The sequence below is a fragment of the Solanum verrucosum genome, unplaced genomic scaffold (genome assembly GCF_900185275.1).
Source record: "Solanum verrucosum unplaced genomic scaffold, falcon-dt-bn FXZP01000064.1, whole genome shotgun sequence".
NCBI classification, from domain to species: domain Eukaryota; kingdom Viridiplantae; phylum Streptophyta; class Magnoliopsida; order Solanales; family Solanaceae; genus Solanum; species Solanum verrucosum.
The window spans coordinates 1,645,551-1,666,635 of record NW_026020144.1 but is presented as its reverse complement, the minus strand read 5'-3'; the positions used below and the strand labels follow the sequence as shown (position 1 = coordinate 1,666,635).

General features: G+C 32.2%; 2 protein-coding genes across 3 annotated transcripts in view; one reads left to right on the top strand and one right to left on the bottom strand.

Moving 5' to 3' along the window:
- Positions 1-21,085, top strand: part of LOC125827712 (floral homeotic protein PMADS 1) — a 305,579-nt gene that overhangs the window by 273,114 nt on the left and 11,380 nt on the right. The window lies entirely within an intron of this gene.
- LOC125827639 (coatomer subunit alpha-1) lies at positions 13,605-19,103 on the bottom strand. The gene is made up of 3 exons (XM_049506946.1): positions 18,681-19,103; positions 17,368-17,862; positions 13,605-16,789 (listed from the first exon to the last, which is right to left on the bottom strand). The coding sequence occupies exons 1-3, from the start codon at positions 18,886-18,888 to the stop codon at positions 13,836-13,838; spliced, it is 3,657 nt and encodes a 1,218-aa protein (XP_049362903.1). The 5' UTR covers positions 18,889-19,103; the 3' UTR covers positions 13,605-13,835.

The following is a 21,085-nucleotide window of genomic DNA, read 5'->3' as shown; positions in this document are numbered from 1 at the left end:
CACACTAATTCTTTTTTTTCATTTTTTTGTTGTTGTTGTTTCCATTTCTTTTCTACAGTTCTCTTGCAGTTGGAAGCAATAAAATCTCATCAACAAGGGTTTCATCTTAGCCGTTGCATGGTGATCGGACGGGTGTAATTGTTCCACGTGGTGAAGAATCAGCTTTTGCTTATTCGTCCTTGCACCGGAAAACACGCTCTACTTTTTCTGACCGTCCCATAATTAAGAAGTTTTTTCGCAAGATTTCTAATTTCAATAAAAACAAAAAATCTATAAATATTAATACCAAATGAGGAAATATAATATAAATTTAAAATAACAAAGAATTACGGTAAATTGATAAGTATTTGTTCAGCATTAATCAAAAGTTTTGAATTTGAGTTATTAATATTGAATCGATTTAAGTAACCAGCGTTTTCATTGTGAAACTTATAAATATTGTACTCTATTGGGCAGCAAAAAGATACTCATCTTCGTTCTCTTCTACTTGTCTAGTATTATAAAAATATATTTGCATTTTAACTTGTTACATTAATATATCAAGAAAAGTTAAAGGATAGTGTGGTAAAATAATCTTGTTAATTATAATTTAGACGTGATAAATATAAATATGACGAGTAAAAATAAATGGATAGAATAATTTTACAGCTATTTCAGTAATTTTCGGTATTACAGACCAATTGAAGGACGTGGACATTAGTGGCTTTGATTACGACGGGCAAGAACCACTAACCCTAATATAAACCTATTCTAGTTATATAAATTTATAATCATATTATTAATTAACTAATTGAGTATCATGAACTTGTACAGTATAAGTAATGACTTATTAAACAGTATAATTAATGATTTCTTATCTGTTCTACAATGATTTACTGAACAAAATTATAATGATGTAATAATTCTTTTATATAGTCAGTGTACAGAAAAATTAAACATTGTTTGAGATCAAAATTAACTTATATAAACCTGATAATAATATAGTATAACTAGTTTCACCGTTATGCATCACAAAAAAGAACGTATAAATTGAGAATTAACGGAGAGATCATAGGTTCAACAAAGGTGCCAAAAAATAAGAGACTTTGAGCTAGAAAATATGTATATAAATTATCTTACGGAGAATTAAATCATAGATTCACGTGCCGAATAATTATTTCTACTTCCTTTTCTTTCTATTTTTCTTGTAAAACTCCAAGAATTTTTAGAATTTCAAAAACTCTTCCAACATGTTCATTAATTTGTGCAAAAAAACGTTTTGTATTCCACTATAATTCTTTGCTAATCATTTATAATTTTGACTTATTCAGCAGAGATCAATTTTATTAATATTGAGCAGAATATTTTTATATAATCGATTCTTGAAAAAGTAAATAAATGAGTAATAGGAGATGTCTATATCTTTAGGTCAACTCCTTGTGATGTAACCGGGGGCGAGGGGGAGAGGGGGGGGGGGGGGGGTCTTAAGTATATAATACTTAAATTAGGATTCGGCTCTTCTCCATTTCCCTTCCCTCCATTTTTCCCAAGTTTTTGTTTGGACGTGAGACACATGGCATAGGTAAAAACTAATGGTTAAGATTTAATTGAATAAAAATAAGATTTTAATTATAATTTAGATAATTAATACTTCATAAGAAAATTACAAGACCACAATCATAACAATATATTATCTTGTCCATAAATATATATATATTTTATTTTTTTATTTTTCCTACTAGTATTATTATAAAATAATTTCTCTTTTTATAATTATTTTTTCCGTGCGAGTATATTTTCTATCAATTATATGTAAATTAATTTCAAAGAGAAAGTTCAAAGTTGCTTTCTAAGACTTACTCATTTAAAAAATAAATAAACAAATGGAAGATAACTACTCGTAGGAAATTTTTTTTAGAAAAGAGAACAATTTTTATAATATATTTATGGATAAGATATTATATTGTTATGGATTATGATTATGGTATTATTTTTCTTATGAAATAATTAATTATCTAAATTATAATTAGAATATTATTTTAATCTATAAATTTTAGCTATTGCTTTTTATCTATGTCAAATGTCTCACATAAAAGCAAGAACTTGGAAAAAATGGAGGGAAGGAAAATGGAGAGGAGCCGGATCCCTTAGTTATACACTATTAATACAGTAGCAGCCAATAAAAAATAATGTACTTTAAATAATATATTCTTAGCTCACAGTCTGTCAGCTGTGTCTTCGTAATTGAGACATAACCAAAAAGGTCTTTCAATAATACATCCAAACAATAATAATAAAAGGATAGAAAATCAATAATATCACAAGATTAAATCCAATAAAGAAATAATTAATACAATATGTGGGGTTTAACAGTACAGAAAAATCTAAATAATGATGATATTGTTTCTTAGGTAATGCTAAATAGCCAGAAATTTTTGCCAAAAATTTTAAAAATCTATAAAAAAAAAAAATAAACAAATAAACTGACCTTTTTTCCACTTTTTAATTAATAAATATTTAAAGTTAAAAGAGTAAAAATATTTAAAAAGATAAAATAACATAAGTAAAATATCATTTTAGCCAAATTTTCTGACAAAAAGATTTTTACTTATTTCTCACTATTTATGATACGTTATGACGTAGCATATATGCAACATTTTCTTGAATTGAGAAAAATAGAATTACTAAACCAACCGATAACGATTGTGATAGATCGGTAAGTAGTCTTTCATTTTTAATCATAGGTTTTGAATCGTGTTCTTCTGGGTATGAAATCGAATTTGTGAGGGAACGCTTTATCTCCATATGTGACTTTCCGATGAAAATTTAGATTTTTCAAGGCTCTAATATGAACCACAGACAGCGAAAAGAAGTAAAATGATCATGATGACTCTGATATAGACATCGAACATCGAATTAAAAAAAAGTACTAAACTGATCATGATGGTGATCTGTTTCAATTTGAAGGGTCTTTGGTAAACAAAATATCCCAAAGATGAAAAGAGATCTTTCCAAAACATAGTATTATTATATTCAAAATGAAAAACAAAATGAAGGTTTTAATTAAACAATTCAATCTTTCAAAAAATAAATCAATAAATATGCCATACATTTTTTCCCAAAATTTCTTTTCAAAGTTTTTTTCTAAATCTTAATGGCCATGATCCTTTTAGACAATTTTAAGCATGAAATATTAAAGTCACGAGGATGTATTTTCCTTAATAGCTTAAATTTTTCAATAAGATAATAACACTTTAGTATTATTTTAGAACAAATAGGATTTTTGAATTTAAGTTTTACCCTTACATATTATATAAACACGAATAAATTATTATGTCTAGCTCACTAAATCCCTAAGAAAGACATGTTGAGACATAGTAACTTAGTAATTCAAATATGAGCACTCTCTAGCTATTGGGTTAAATTTAACTTTTTAGATGTTTTAGTCACACTTCAACATGAAATCATGATGCCATTCCCCAAAGATTGTAACACACTCTTTGCTATACCTAGTTTATCCTAAATGTTATTGAATGATTGTTTCATATTTTTTTATTTATATTGCAACTTGAAGATCTAGAAACTAAGCCCCTTGTCAAGCTTGGTCTTTTATCATTTCACAAACAAGTTGAAGACTCCTCCAAATTCAGCATGTCAATGGTTATAATTAACAAACAAAATTAATTTTCGAAAAATTTGCCATATTGCTTAAATTAAAGTATCGTTTCATTGCAAAATAAAGATAAGATCTGCATATATCATATTTTTTTCATATCTCACTGTAAATTTATACAGAGTATGTGTTTATTGATGTAAAGTGTTTTTTTTTTTTATTAAAAAAAAAGAGTAGAAGAATAAAAATAAAATAGTTATTAGAACAAAACATAGTTTTAGAAATGAATTTAGAGTCTTACTAAAATCCAATGTAGCTAATAAGCGTAGGATTGCCACTCTCCAATACCGCACCTCACGCTCAAGATTGGATATTTGGTGCATGAAAAAATTAACTTGGGACCAATCATCAGTAATATTAGATATGTCTAACATAACACCAAAAGCTAGCTCATGAGGAGAGTCTTGATCAAGTCCATCTAAAAAAATATTTATTTCTTTTTCATTTTACGTGAGACTCTTCAACACATAAACATATTTTTTAATTAATCATATTTTATTTTGACTTCATTTACCAAATATTATATTATAATATCATTGCAACCCATATTTTTATTTTGTCTTTAAACTTGATCACAAACATCATGTCATTAACTTAACATCTATACCCTTTACTTTTGTAGTGGGTTTTCAAGAATCCAATCACTCACTCATCACATTGTGTGATACTTAATTCTTCTACACTTAGGAAGCAATCATGCATGACCATGATTAAAATCAAGTTACTGTATTTAGTCAAAATATTCCATTTTATTTATAATAATAATTAAACTACAAAATTCCAATTACTTACATCATTAATTTGAGTATAGCTTTTGAATCTCAAATACAGTAACATTGACCAAAATTCTCTTATTGTTTTCTTTTCTTTTTCTCATAGTCATCAAAACATTGACAAGATTTATTTTGTCCATTGGCAATATAATAATTTGCCCTCCTCAGGTCTCCACCAACAGTATATTTTAGTCAAAATGATTGTGATGTATTATACCTATGGAAAATTTTACCTATAAAAGTGCCTTAAGCAGCTGTGTGATAAGACATAAACTCTTTGAGGACCATTCTTTAAAACTCCTACCACAGCTTTTTAAAGGATAGTGCTATTACTCTAACATCTAATAACTAGTTGTACTAATATACTAATATTATATTTTTTATTTGAGTTTATAAATAATACATCTACGACATAAAAAAATATCCACACAATCAGATAAATATAAATAATTCTATTTGATATAGTGGAATTGGTGAATACTGAATAAATAAAGGATAAGTGATCAGTAACAATAATAATATATTCAGTGTTATGTGGAAAAGGGTATTGGCATGCAACTTTATTTCTATCTTGTAAAAATAAAAAAATTATTTTCGATAGACTCTCGATAGAAATAAAACCTATCAAATTCAATAAGAAAAGAAATGCAATGCTAAAGAAATTGTACATAAAATAATAATAAGGAATTAGATAGTACTAATAATAATATTAATAGATATAACTCGACAACATGTTAAATTATATTAATAATGCCAAAAAAATGTATTACGTTACAATAGTGTAATTCTTATTATTTTGTTCGTACTAATATATGTCACGGGACACTTCATAGTATTAGAAGAACACGTGATTTCCCCTAATTATTGCTAATAATTAATCCAAATCATGATATTAAATAATTAATCCATATTTTTGAAACCACAATTTTAACCGTACATGATCCTTCACAAAAAAATGATTAAAGTGCGGCTAATTAATTAGTTGTCACATTATTATTTTGATTATTATTAGTGGTGCATATTAAATGTGAAAGGCGAATAATTCAATCTTTAATGTTTTTTTACCTTTTTTAAAATAGGTTTTTAGGGGCCCGAGGTTTCTTTTTACTACTATTTGACCCTGTAACTTTTTTGGTCTTTCTTTTTTTTTTCCTACCTAGAGACTATATATATTTCCTTTATATTGTGTTTTGCGTATTAAATATATATACTGTCATTATTCTCGGATTCATGTTCTAAAAATTTAAAATAATATAAAAAAAATGCAACATGCTTTCATGTGTTACGATAAAGATCTAATGATTTAATTGGTCAACCCCATGAAATCTGTTAAAAGACAACATCAACTTTATTATTTCGAAAGTTTGGTCTCTATTAGTCCCTCTCATATCCTAAATCTTGGTATATTTAATTTGATTAATAGAGTTATTGCTGAATTCCACGCTATCTTTGGGCTTTTTGTTGGTGTAGTGTAGTTAAAAGATTTTGCAATTTGTAATAAACTCAATATTACTAATAAATTATGAGTTACCATTTATTTTTTATGACAAGGGAAATCGTAGTCGCTATCATTTAGGTGCGCACATGGTAAAATCTCCGCTCCTAGAAAAGGTAACCCGCACTAGGCAAGCCCGGTGCAACGAGCTCGATCCAGAAGGTAAACTTCTTGCTTTCACTGGCAATAAGTTTTAAACTTGAGACCTCCAACACGGAAGTCCCAAGCTCAAACCACTGGACCACCCCGAATGGTATCATCTTATATTAAACTCATAAATTCTAAAGGATTAATCTCTAAGGCATGTCCAATTGAGTCTTGCATTTGCGTATTCTCATTTGTCTATTAGATAATTATAAAGTTAACCACATTAAATATGTGAATTTTTTATCATACACACTTGCATCAATTAGCCGTAAAAGTTACCCCCAAGATATTTTCTATTTGAGATTGACGAGTATAAATAAAGGAGATGTCATTTTTTACGTGATTGACTTAACTATCTAATTGACAAATGAAAACACACTCAATGTCTCTTTTTAGAGTTTGAATTAAAAATGTCTTATTAGTATACTATATTACACAATAAGGTGTTCAAACTACTAGAAAATAAGGAAATAACAACATAATTTTTTTATAATCGAACAACAATGCTAATCTTAACGACGAGTTATAAGACTTAACTAGCGGCCAATTAATTGAATTTTAATTCAATTGAAATGAGTACAAGTACGTACTCTAAAGAAAAGAGATTTTGAATGAATTAGAAATGGTGATTATTAGTGTTTGGTATTCCCAATAATTCTGTAACTCCTCTCGAGCCCTGCGCCTCCGACTATACTTTATTTTTAGACTAATCCAATACTTCTACTTACTTCCAACCCGCCGGGCCGGGAGTTGACTCTTTAAATCCCTTTCCCTTTTTTATAGTAAGTAATATATGTTCGATTATTTAGTTGACAGTCTGTCAAAAATAAGTTATATTATTTTTATGAAGAAAGTAATCTATATTTACGAGATTACGATCCTGTTTAGATACTTTTTTATTTTTTTTATAGAATCTAAGGAAAATTTGTATTTAATATTGGATAACCCTTAGTCCTTTATTATGTAATAGTCTGTCAACCACATAGAGGATGTAAATCAATTTAGTCAATTTCTACGCGATATGCTTGACTCATTAGTCATTGAAAGGGATTGATCACGAGTTATCTGTGTATAAGCAGAAGTTACATTACAAATTTTAACTTTTTATTATTATTATTATAATAACTTTGAAAATAGTACTTATGTATTTTAAAACACTTTTTTGTTTATTTCATTAACAAAGTACTTTAGAATATCTAAATAAGTCGATTCAAACAGATTTTACGTTGGATATGTTGTTCTTATTTCTTCCGCCTTTGAAACTGAACGTGTCTTAATTAAATGTGATTAAAGTTTTGATGATTTAAATTATTAGTCAATTCGATCTACTGTTGGTGTTGTTCTATGCCAAAAGAAAGTAAAAGGAAATGTATGGAATGAAGAGGTACTCTATGTAGCATTTAAGATACGTAATATCGGTTGATATTTTAAAATAAAAAGTGGAATTAAAGTTAAATTTTCAAAAAGTATTTGAAAATAAAATTTTTACGTGTGAACATTCAAAAAACTCCCAAAGTCATGTTTTTCAATCTTCAATATATAAAGTTGAAATAACAAGCCTAAATAACTGTTATTGCTGGTTTAATAAATCAAAGACTTATCTACGCTCACGCTCGATATTTACACTAACTCAATAACAAGTTATTGCTTGTTTAGTAAATCATACACTTATCTACACTTGATAGTTACACTAACTCAATAGATTTATAAAAATATATATACTTTAACTTATATTCCTTTTGTTAAACTACAGGTAATTAATATATATTTCAACTTTAATTTAACTATAATAAAGTAGTATGATTCGATGTTTACCCAATATTTTTCAGAAAAGACATACTATTGTCCTTATTGTTTACTCTCTCCTTGGGATTATGACTATATTTTATAAAATAAAAATTCCAATTAGTCAAGTCAGGACACAAAATGAATTAATTATTTGGTGCAATTACTCGTTGGCAATCCACTGAGATCCAGTTTTCAGAAGTTCAATTAAATCTTTATATCCCAATAAATATTAATTAATTCTAGGAAGTTTGCATTTAATTTGGGCTACTGCTTCAAGTTATGTCTACAACCTGTTCATATAGCATGGATAACACGGCAACACCTAACACATTTTTTTAAGACAACTAAGGCTGGTTCGGTAGGAAAGGAAAATATTTTCAAAAAAAAAAAATAGGTGCATTTACATTTGATATGTAAATAAAAAATATTAATTTAAAGTGTCTATAATTTAGACAAGTATTATGAAAGGTTAAATCGAGTGGATCGGCACTGCACCGATGGAGATGTGAGCTATGTGGGTGATTAAGAAGGAGTTTATTGTTGGAGGGTGAGGATGGCGTAATTAATGTGGAACGTTACTCGTAAAATTTATTTTCTCTACTGAGTCTTGAGAGGACATTTTTAAGGAACTTATTTTTTTTCTTTTAAAAAATATTTTTCCAAAATCAAATTTTCTTGTCAAAACGATTTTTCCATTTAACCATCTTAGTGAATATGAGAAAATCAAAAAACATTTAACACACCTTAAATTTTCTGTTCATTGGTACATTCAAGAACTCCTTAATGATCGAACAGTATTATAGCTCATTCAATTCAGTGTTAAATACACATGTAAAATTAATTGGCATAAATTATTAAAGTATGCTATATAGCCTAAATTATTGGCTTTCAAGTTGGAGGCTTCATTTAATTTCTTCTAGGGTTGCTTTTTTTAAAAAAAAAAAAATCTTTCTCGGTATTTGGTATCTATATTTGAGTCCGACTAAATTCAGATTCGCGTCGAAAAGTCCATATTAGGAGGTTAAGCGTTCCCTAATAAACGTAACTTCGTACTTAAAGAGACTCGAACCTGAAATCTCTGGTTAATGATGAAGAAGTACATAGAAATCCTTGTTGCTTGGGTTGTTAATCTCACAATATATTAACGTGAAACTAAATTAGATCCTAATCTTGCTATGCGTTAGTAACTATACTGAATAAATGTTTAATTTCTTAGTATATTTACTTTTCCATATTTTAAACTTTCTTAATGAAAATCGATCATTAGGTCTTCCAATCAACATGTCTCCTTATCATGGGCCACATCTATATTATGTCTTCTCAACACGTACCCTAAAACACAAGGTTCTTGCTATGACAGAAAAATCATTTCGATGAAAACTAAAGGAAAGAAGAAGAAAAAAAAAATATCTATTTAACCTAGATTCTGGCTCTGAAATATACAGTTTATCACATTCAAACTAAGTACATGTACGTACTCATCCTATAATTACTAGAGTACTAGTTTAGATATGAGAAATTTAGTGCTTGTACACATGTATATAATTACAAGTGAGAAATTAAGACTAAGTACTTGTACTTGTATGTGGATACTAATATAGTAGGGAAGATTGTCGTTTGGTAGCGTGTATTAGGAAAAATAATGAATTATTAGCCTTGTGTATTATCAGTATCTTGTTTGGTACTCTTTTTCAACCTATGTATAACTAAAGCACACTCTATTGTGTATTAAAGTGTGCATTGTTAATACCATGGATTTTTAGGTATCAACAATGCAATGGTTTTAATGCATGCATTAATATGATAAAACACTCAATTGCTTCTCAAACCCTTTTTTACATCTTTTCCACCATAAAAGTGAAGGGTATGTTTGTAAATAATTTTTTTAATGCAATACATGCTATTTTTAATGCATCAAACCAAACAATGCATTAAAATAATTTATGTATAATTAATGCAAGCATAACTAATACATGCCTTGCTAATTCAAACATTACTAATACACTCTATTTAGCATTATTCTTATACATTTTACTAAACGAATTAATAAGATATAATATATAAATGTGTGGCATTATACTCTCCAACTTTAGATGAACATAAATAGACATTTAAATTTGTTATGAGAAAATCTATGTGTAATTTTATGTAAAGATAATTAGTTATGTATTGTTTAGTTATTCATGTATACCCTCAGTTCTAATTTATGTGGCATAGTCGAAATGTCAGATTCAAAAGACATAGAAGCTTTATATTTTCTGAAATTTAGAAACTACGTATAAACTATTGTAGATCACATTGATTAACAATTTAAAATATTTAAAAAGAATATAAAGAAATTTCGATCAAAGAAACACTTGATTGACTCTGGAAATTCCAACTCTACCACACGATATCATTGGTATGGAAGTGATATTAGTTATTTCATCTTTCTATCATGCATAAAATAAGAAATTGATTCCCTCGTAATTCATCCATGTATTAGTTATGTTAGTCTCTAAATCACAAATTAAAATACAATATTAATTTTATACATGAATAACTTTATCTCTTAACCAAATATCAAATGCGGTACCAATACTATTACTTATGCAGAATTAAACACATACGACATAACGAACCTCTAAACCAACTACCAAACGACTCGTAAATGTTGGACTAAAGAGCAAAGGGTGCATTAATGTATCTATAGGGTTTTTAGGTAAAACAATCTAGTGTTTTTTTTGTTTCATAGTTATAAATACAAGGAAAGTTCCTTCACAAGTCGCCATCGTACGGAACCTTTAAAACTTGAGTTTCTTAGTTTGAAACATCGTAAAGGCGAACAAGGAGGAAGCGGGGGGGCCGTCCTAGTCATCACATGGTGGGTCCATGTCATCTTTGTCCAAGGGTCCCACTGGCCTATATATCCATGTGCTTTACCTAATGATTATATATTTTAAAAGAAAATGAATATGTTGGGTATTGCTCACATTCTGCCGATCGATGAGAAAGCTCATAAGGGGCTGGCCTGGATCGGAGCCATGATCGAATATAACGCTTGCTTGACGAATTTAGTTAAAAAATAGAGTTATGCATTTGCTATAAGCTATAACTTTTAGCATAATGATAAACGTTTGATGCTAACATTATAGTTTTCTTTTTTTTAAAAGAGAGACTATTCTAAAGGATTTTGAATTAACATTTCTCTTTTTATTTGATAAGGGATAATTGACACATAACAATCGCTTTCTCTGAAGAACCAATGACCTCGTTGCTCACGATAACATTTAAACATATCTTCCTTTGTAAACTATATAAGAGAAATTATCATGCTATATAGTTTATTGTCGGTGGAAATTTCGACGTTTAATTTTCACTATATCTTGTTTCTTAACCTTTGCACAAAAATCTCCTTGTGTAAATCCGAATAGATGAATGAACTTTTTTCTTGACGACAAGATGTAAGGTAGAAAGAACTCGAAAACTAGTGCAAGTGGCTTGATTAAGTGAATTTAATGGATTCATAATAAGAGTGAATTTTCATAAAACAATTGTCACTGCTTATGGATCTAGACAAATTGTACGATTAGTAAGTGATTCTATCCACTTTGTCTTGCATTATTGCACTCTAATCCACTAAAAGAGCACTAAAATTAACTTTGGTGAATAGTGAAGTGATCATACACACTTTTCATCTAATTGTAATCTTTAATACTACAAATTACTCCATAGTTAGCACTAATCTTTAATTAACCAGAGTGTAAAGCAATGTGTTAGTACTTTGCCTTAGCCACATGGTAGGACACCAACTTTTGACAACCCTAACCAAAGTTGGTATATTAATGGAAGCTAATGCTAGGTAGGTAATTATAATTAGCTAGGTTTTTTATGAAGGTCGGTTATATAGAGTTATTAATTGCAAAAAAAGAGAAGTACCATTCACATATATAGGGAAAGTTAAATAGTCTTTTGGAAAGCAAAGAAATCATGTTACTATCCAGAAACAGCCAAACATCTTGTTGTGCTTTATATGAATGTGTTCACATTTTTTTACTGTCTATACATTGATCATTTCTGATTTTTGAGTATCTTCCATTATAAATTACTACTTGTTATTTGACAACCTACTGCTAGATGCAACCTTGTATTTCATGATAGTGGACAAAATTATCTTTTATATTATTGCATAGGTTAATAGCCTAAAGAAATAATTAGGCCCGATCCAACTCAGGAACCGACCCGACTTTGACCTAGAACCCGAGATACGACTTTCACATGGGATTAGGAAACCGACCTAATCCCTGACCCTTGCTCTTGACACGGGACATGAGACCCAGGACCCAACCCTAGCCCCAAGAACGGAGTTTCGACCCATGACCTAGGCAATGAGGCCTAGGAAGACCTTGACTAACGACCCGATCAAGATTTAGGACCCTGACCCATGACCCCATATGTGACTCCAACCAAGAAACCAAGGCTTAGCCTTTACTCGCGATTCGACCCATAAAAGAATTGAAAATAAATCTTAAAATTGGGGTAGTAGTTGGTCAAATTACGGATGACTTTAAATAGGGATCACGTTGGGCTGGCTAAAATCAGCGCAATGTAAAATTATCTTGTTCCCAACCCATAAAACTTTTGGGTGGATTGAGTGGAGTCATAATCTTTTAGTCATATTTGACACCCCTAGTAATAGGCTTTAGCTGAATAATTTTAAATTTCTGAAGAGATAAAAAATAACAATAACAGTTACACCTCAATTCCAAAAAAATTGAGTTTGCTAATAGACTTCTCAACGTACATGTCGATTCAACTAATCCATTTTGTCCAATATTAAATATAGTATATAAGATTCTACCACTAGACGTTCTAAGCAATTTTTACTGGCAAGTAAATTTCAAACAAGCCTTTAATCGACTCCAACAAACATTAGACTCTATATATAATTATAAATGGAATAAACTTATCATACTATCATGTTAAAATTGAGATGTGAAGAGAACAGCAAAAGGATGCTTCAATATATAACTGAGTTAATAGTTAACAGTAAGTAGCAACTTGGAAGTACTTCATCAAACATATGTACTAGTGCATGTGAATTTTAGGTCAGAAGAATTAATTAACAATTATAGTATGAAAAATTATTTGGTCGAAAGCGGAATTGGAAAAATGGAAAAACGTATAAGTGACAAACTTTAATAACAAGTATTTATTAGTGCTCTCTATAGTACAGTGCTTGCGCAATTAGCTCCATTTTTTTAAAAAAATAAAAAATCCAAACCATCATCCAGGCTTTGGTAATCTTCAGAGGTAGAAATAATTCGAGTATTTAAATAAAATTTATTGGTCATTCAAAAAAAGACAGTTGGTGAATGAGGAGTTTATACCCAGACAAGGACATAATCCATTCAAAGTGAACATGTACTTAAACCTGTTGGCAGAAAACGAAGCGTGTTTTGGGCCCCTTATATTTACTAGTAATAAAGACACAGATGTGAATTATTTTGTTGCTATCTACTGGACTGTAACTTCACCCGCACTACTAACGATCATCACAAGTCCATTACTATCAGCAGAACTAGCAATGATTCACCAAATGAAATGTGTGATTAATCCTTCACAATATCTGATGCTGCACCATGGTTTATATTTAATCTCGAGTTTCAGTTTCAGGTCAAACTATGAAAGGCAATGCAAAAGTTCTATATCCTCGGGGTTTTAGTACTTAAGACTTGTGTGTGAGACTAGGTGAGCACGCTTCAAAGAATTGGTCCAAGTCAAAATCTTACATGAAACTTTATTACAATCAAAATTGTAACCATAGAACTTATAAAGAAGGGCAATTAGGTTCATAAAACTATTGCAAAAATCAAAACAAATATAAACCACAGGTACAATCCGATCAAAAGCAGGCCTGTCAATACTCATCCCTAACTTCTAATGTAGAACCGGAAGCTTCTGAAACGATGGCCAAAAGAGCTGATTTTAAAAACTGAAATTATCTGACCTGTGAAGGTGAGCAAAGCAAGCCAGAGGCATCTGCTCCTACAACTGCAAGATCACAAACAGTACAAAGCTGTCCTTGCTGGGATGGAACAAAATGAGTAGTACAATAAGGGCAAGTGACATCCTTCTGGCCTCTGTATATGGGGACATATGTAGCGCCACAGACCACAAACGGATTTCTGAAGTCATAATTCAACTCTGTAGCATCTCTCATATTTTTCTCAGCTGCTTGAAGAACCTGGCGGGCTGTTTTTGCTTGGCTTTCATTGGTTGGATTTGTCTCCAACAGTCTCCTAGCAAAGTTGGCTGCTGAGCTGAGATTGCTTGCCTTATAGCAGATAGACATTGCATTCTGTAATGCGAGTCTCAAGTGTGGAAGCTGCAGATTACAGTGTGTGAAGTAGGCAGCCAACTCCTGCTGACGAACGGGGTTATCTTTTGATTCCTTCCTCTTAACCTCCATCTGCAAACCTAAAACGTACTCCTTCACTATGACAATCAATTCCTTGACCTCATCCACCTCTCGTCTTGACTCAACCACAATTAAAGGAATGGTGTGAAGAATGCTCAGAAATAATCTAAGAGCATCAGAGAATTTCCCAGAAGTAGTGGCTCTATAGGCAGTTTTAAGTTTTTCTTCCAGCTGACTGAAATTGAAGATGAGGGCAGGTGGACCCCGCACATTGGGACTAGCTGACTCACTCCAACCTCTTTCGATTGCCAGAGAGATAACTGGTGCCGAGGAGAAGGCACGGAGATATGTATGGCTTCCCATATGAAGATCAGCAAACAATTGCTTTAATGGAGAGAAGTTCTTAATCCCTAGTTGTCGGCTCAGCAAACGCATAGCAGTATCGAAATTGCCAGCAGCTGCATGTTCTGCAGCAAGAGATGATTTTTGGACCCAAATCTGGCTGACAGGCATGCCAGGGTTTGGGGTAACAAAAACAGAAGAGCGGGCATTGGAAGCAGTCTTTGGTGTGTCAGTATCAGGTGGCAGATCCAAATCCTCAAGATCCCATCCTCCTTCCTCGTCATTTTCTTCTTTTCCTTCTTCATCCTCCAGCACCATACTGATATCCCCATTCTGCAGATTTTCCACCTCACCAATATCCAGTGACTCACCCCAATCAGCATCTGCAGCCTCTTCGTACTCCTCATGTCCACCCCTGACTGTAGCATCCAAACCACCTTCAAATATACCTTTTGTGACCATCAGTAGAGGCCAGTCTCCCCCACCCAAAATGGGAGTTGGGGGCTTCAAGAGAGATGCTTTCTTCTCCTTTGGCAATGATGGAACATTACCACCCAGTTTTTCAGCAAGACGCTCAGCAGTATCCTTCAGCCCGTGAACATTAGCTGTGATGTATGCAAGGGGAAGATGACCAGCATCCTCCAAAATCTTGACACGCTCACGAACATCACCAAGGTACAAGGCATCGTGGAATTGACCCATAACTTCATTTTTTACCTCAGCAATTTTCATCATTTTTGACAACTTATCCAGGTTTCCTGTTATTAGATAAAGGAAAGAGAGCCTCTCAAAGTTCTTCGTCTTCTGGTAGGCATATTCAACAATACCTGCATTACCCTGTCGAAGGGCCTCCACCCCAAGCCTATACCAATGATCCTTCTCATCAAGCTTCTTAGCAGATTCGAGAGCTATCTCAATGTTCCCACTTTCAAGTGCTAAGTTGAAACGAGTAAGCTCATCCTTGACAAAATGAAGAGCAACCTCAGGAAAACCCTTCTGCTGCAAATAAGCAATCATGGCTTGACCACAAAGCTCGGAGTTTCTTATCATACTCATAACCTGGTCATATCTCTTTCTAAGCAGGGCCAGCTTGAAAATATATTCAGTTGAATCAATAATAATAGGACGGTTCTTCCCATCTCGATCCAAGCAAAAAATAGTGTTCCCATATATCTTAGAGATGTAGACTGGGACATCTAAGGTTTTAATGATTCCACTATCGCCATTGGGAAGGCAGTACTTGATGTGGGTAAGTGTGGTATAAATGAAGACCCCGTTGTCATCCCAGGCACCACTCTTGACACGAATTGTCTCGTGAAGAGTGCAACGGTGCACAAGCTTCTTATCAGCTATTACTATGGAATGCTTGCTAAGTAAAGCAACACTTTCCATGTCAGATGACCAAACGATATACCTGATGAAAGGAGTCTGCAGCTCTCCAAGAACAATTCTCTGCTGCAGATCAAAGATAACAACTCTGTCCTCTGCCCTGCACAGTAAGTTTCCTGTGCCAGCATAAAATATTGCATCAGTAGCAGTAGGCAGAGGGCTTTTCTTAACAATTTCATTCTTCAGATTTTTGACCAGGACTTGATTGGTGCTTTTCTCAAGCACTGCAAACCTGTTCCGCGCAACAAAAACTGCTGATCCTCCAGTTCCCCTTTTCGCATCTTGAACAGTATCACCCTTACCATAAGTGTCTTTAGGTATAATGTATAGTTCATAGGAGCCCCCATCAACGTCCGAACAGATCAAAATAGCATTCTCAGTAGGACTGTAAGAAAGCGTTCGAGGACCTTGGTTCAGACTGTTAGAACCAGGCCTTCTAATTGGTATCAACTGATTCTCCTTCTGAGTTGAATACTCGTACACACGGAGAAATCGATCCTTCACATAAAACAAAGAATCACCGCTCACAGAAAAAGCAGGGCGTTCTCTCTCCAACTTGAACACTATCATCCCACTGTCATGACCAGCTGCTAGAAGATTCATCTCAGGATGAGCTGCAAGGATCCAAAATCTGTCATGCTCCCTGCGGAAAGTCTGGAGACCAGTCCTTTTTGTAGCATCCCACACTCGAATGCTCTTATCCTCTGAATTGGAAACAATAATATCTTGCCTTGAATGGAACAAAACACAAGATACATTGTTCATATGGCCTCTCAATGTGTCCACCTCCCAGGCCTTTGTATCTAGCATTATCAAAAACACAGTTAGTAGTGTATAGTCTCGTCATACTAACCTGAGAAGATCATCAAACGCATTAAAATATACAAGTTTCTAACAGCAGACAGCCTAATCCAATCTGAAAAAGCACCTGTTGTCTATCAATTTAATTCAAGGAGAACATTCTTCTCCAAGAATAGAGAAAGGCTTGAGTATACATCCTGTATGATTTTCCTGAGCATAACACAATGAAGGACATTCATTTCTTTATGGGTACCAAGAAACTACAGTTCAGCACGAGTCTAATTAGCTTCCCCAAGCTTTAGAGATACATGCAAACTGCTACCACTCACTAGCTCAGACATACCAAGGTACAGCCAGTTTTAGCTGAATTAAGGAATTCTTAACTGACAAGTTTTTAAGTTAACTGACAAGAGGTTCTACAAATTTGAAAGATCCTATTTCTTTGGCCAAGTGGACGATCAAAAAGCTCTTATTATAGCTAAAATGATATATAACAGTAAATAAGTCAAATAGCACAAACTGAAGTAAGAAAACATTTATGGCTGGCATGCGAAAAAACATTCAAGATTTTAGAGCATACCATTCATCCGCCAGATTTTCACCTGGCGATCATCCGCGCCAGACACAATTAGGGGCAGTGTAGGGTGAAATGAAGCCCAGTTAACCCCTCGATCATGACCCTCCAAGACATACTTCACAACAGCATCTACTCCACCAAAGAAGTCTGTATTCATCTGGCTCAAGCGCAAGATGTCATCAGCAGGAGAAACAGTTTTCTTCCTTAGAGCACCAATATCCCAGACCCGAACAGTCTGATCCAAAGATGCAGAGACAACCAAGTCCTCTTTGGGATGAAACAGGGCACACATCACGTAATGGTTGTGCCCAGTCAAGACAGAAATACAAGTGCGAGACTGCCAGTTCCATATCCTGATTGTCTGATCATCACTTGCACTGACAATCCAGGGATATTCATGATGAAATTGGACAGTGCGAATATAATCAAGATGTCCAAGCAGTGTAAATAAGCACCGATGCAGCTTATAATTCCAGACCTTTATCTTATAGTCATCTCCTGCAGCAAACAAGTTGGAAGAGTTTAAATATACTAAGAACAGTCCAATACCAAATTTCAATAATGCAAGTAGGCATAGATTGCAATTCTGTTAAAATATATGCTGTTAGTTCTTATTTATTTACTTAATTTATTTGCCTTGGTGATGATAGGTAAATTTGTTACTGCAGTAGCACTTGCAGCATTATACATAACATCCATACAATTTATCAATCATCACTATAGAATCAGCTTAAGAATTGAGCATTGAGTGTACATAGTAGTGTTCATAGTTCTTCTAGATTTTGACAATGTCATGAATTATTTGGTCCTTCTAGAAACAGAAAAAATACAAACAACATGAAAGAAATTACTCTATATAATTTGATTTGATTAAACATTAAATATCTTATGAGTAAACAAAATACCACTCGAACCTTCAGTCAAAAAAGAACTAATGATGCCTCTTCTAAAGAAGTTCAAGGATGAACAAGACTAAATATGAGATCACATTACATTTTCTATGATTCATGAGGCATTCCACCTGATCTAGAATATACAAGAACAAATGCATATTAAAACACAATGTGAATGATATAAACTAGCCGATGACATTGATCACATAGATCAAATAAACTAGAAAAGGGAAAAGCTACCAAACAAGTGCATAAAAAAATTCTCGTCCGGAATTTCACTAAATTCGGCAAAAGTAGCATTTAGATTTCATTAATCAAACATCTATTCATCAACACATATCAGTAGATCCACACTCCATCACTCAATCATGAAATCAACTGCAACAGCAAATTCAGAAAAGAGGGAAAAAATGAAAATCAAACCTCCTGATACAAAAAGAGGCTGAGACTTGTGAAAATGAACGCCACGAACAGGGCCATCATGTTCATCAAATCGATCAATGAGAGTTCCCATACGGTAATCCCAAAGCTGGATCACACCGCTATGAAGACTAGCTAAGATCCATGGCCTTTTGCTATGAAAACTGAGCCCTTTCACTCGATTACTCTTCGTTTCAAACTTCGTCAACATCTTTCAAAATTCCTCAAACGCAACAAAATCAAATGCTCAAAAACAACAACAACTAATTTTGCTGTATGTGAAACCCTAACTGGATTTCGAGATCAAATTCAACTCAGATCTGATCGGAAAACTGCATTTCAAATGAAGATCGGTGAACGGAGAGTGCGTATGTTAAGGGAAGTTGTCTCTTTGTGTGTATTTTTTAGTGTGCGTTAAAGAAATTGGGGATCGGAAGTTTGATACACAGAAGAATAATATAGTCTCGTAAAGAGAAATAGAACTTGAAATTAATGTGAATTGCTGGTGGATCTACGGGTCCCAGCTGTAAGATCCATTTTTACTTGAGAGAAAAAATAGCTATTTAAATTATTTTTATTTGTTTTGAAGAGAAAAAAAAACTTTATTCTATAGTAATATTTTGAGTGTAAGATTAGGTGATTAGCATTTACGAGTTGATTAATAAAGATTATATATGGTTATTACTTAATCATGATTGAGTAATGTATTTTTTTTACTTTAATTGTGATTATTGAGTTTGATTTGATTAAATTGAAACATAATTCATTTCCGAGAAAGGAAGTTTTGAGTATTTGGGATTAATAATTTAAAGAAATGGGAAGATTGATGATGGTGTACATATTGTATGGAGCAGGTTGGATGGAGTGAAAAGTTTGTATATGGTGTTTTGTGTAATGAAAATGTGTTACCAAGCCTTGAAGAAGGTATTATAAGTAGAGGTTAGATCAATTATATTGAATAGGGTAGAGTGTTAGCCGATTAAAAATTTGCAAGTCCAAAAGATGAAAGTAACGAAAATGAGGATGTTAAAATGAGTGTGTCGATATTCCAGGAGTGATAGGATCGAGAATGAAGCTATCTAGGACAAGGTTGGAGTGGTCTCCGTGGACAAGATGAGTAAGGCAAGACTGAGATGATTTAGACATATAAAAAAAAGATGCATAGATTCCATGGTGAGAAGAAGTGTGAGGCTTGTCGTAGACTGTAGTAGATGTAAGGAAAAGTAGATTGAAGAAGTTGGGGGAGGTGATTAGACAAAACATAGCTCACCATCAGCTTATCGAACATTGCTCTTGATAGAAAAATATGAAGATAAATAATTAGGTCCTAGATAGTATTGTTATTATTATTGTCTTACTATCATATCTTTTTATTTTAATATTACCTGATGTTCATTTGTTTCGGTTATTTTGGCGTGTTACTGTTCTTTTCTTCATTGTTTTCAATAAAAAAAAATTTGCTACTATACTTGCTTTACATTTTTATTTTCATATGCTCTACTTGAGTCGAATATCTAGCAAAAACAACTTCTCTACCTTCATAGGATAAGAATAAGACTACGTGTACACATCATACTCCTCAAACTTCACTTGTAATACTATATTAATATGTTGTTATTAATTTAATCAAGATACGTAAAAGCTGATTCGAACACCATAATCATACTTTTTTTTATTAATTTGTTATAAATACTAATGATACATATTAAAGTCAAAAAGAGAAACAATTTGGTAAAATTAGTACCTCGTGCCTACCCTAAGTTACAATGGATGGGACCATTTTTATATAAGAGGTGTTACTAGATAATTATATTGAATTTTCACTTTTTTATTTTTTGACTTTCTTAATAAAATATTATATCATAAAATCAATTTTTCTTTCCCTTCTCACTAAAATAAATCACAGAGCTTACTTAAGCCATTCAAAAAGTGAGATCATTTGACATTTTCTTCCCTTCAAATGTAAAATATACACTTTTTGTACATTATTATATAAAATTTAAACTTCAAAAATATAACCGTAAATAATATAGGGAGTCACTTAGTTTGTTACAAAAGGCTAGTTGATATTTGGGCTGCGTCCTCTCATTCTGTTAGTCCAATTGCCATTGGACCCAAATACTTGTCCAATGGGCTGACTTTTCTTTGGGTCCTAAACTTCTTCATTTTCAACAATGTAAATAGCAGTACTAACTACTAAGTACTAAGGCATTGACAAGTAATATTTTGGTTCATATAAATATTCAAATGTATAAAAATTGATAAATATAATACAATTTAATTAAACCACACATTTAACGATATGTACATGTATATTCATTAACCACAAAGTGTAATATTTATTTTCTACACATATAATTTTATGTTTAAGATATATTACCGTGTCAGTACATATAACTTTAATCCTT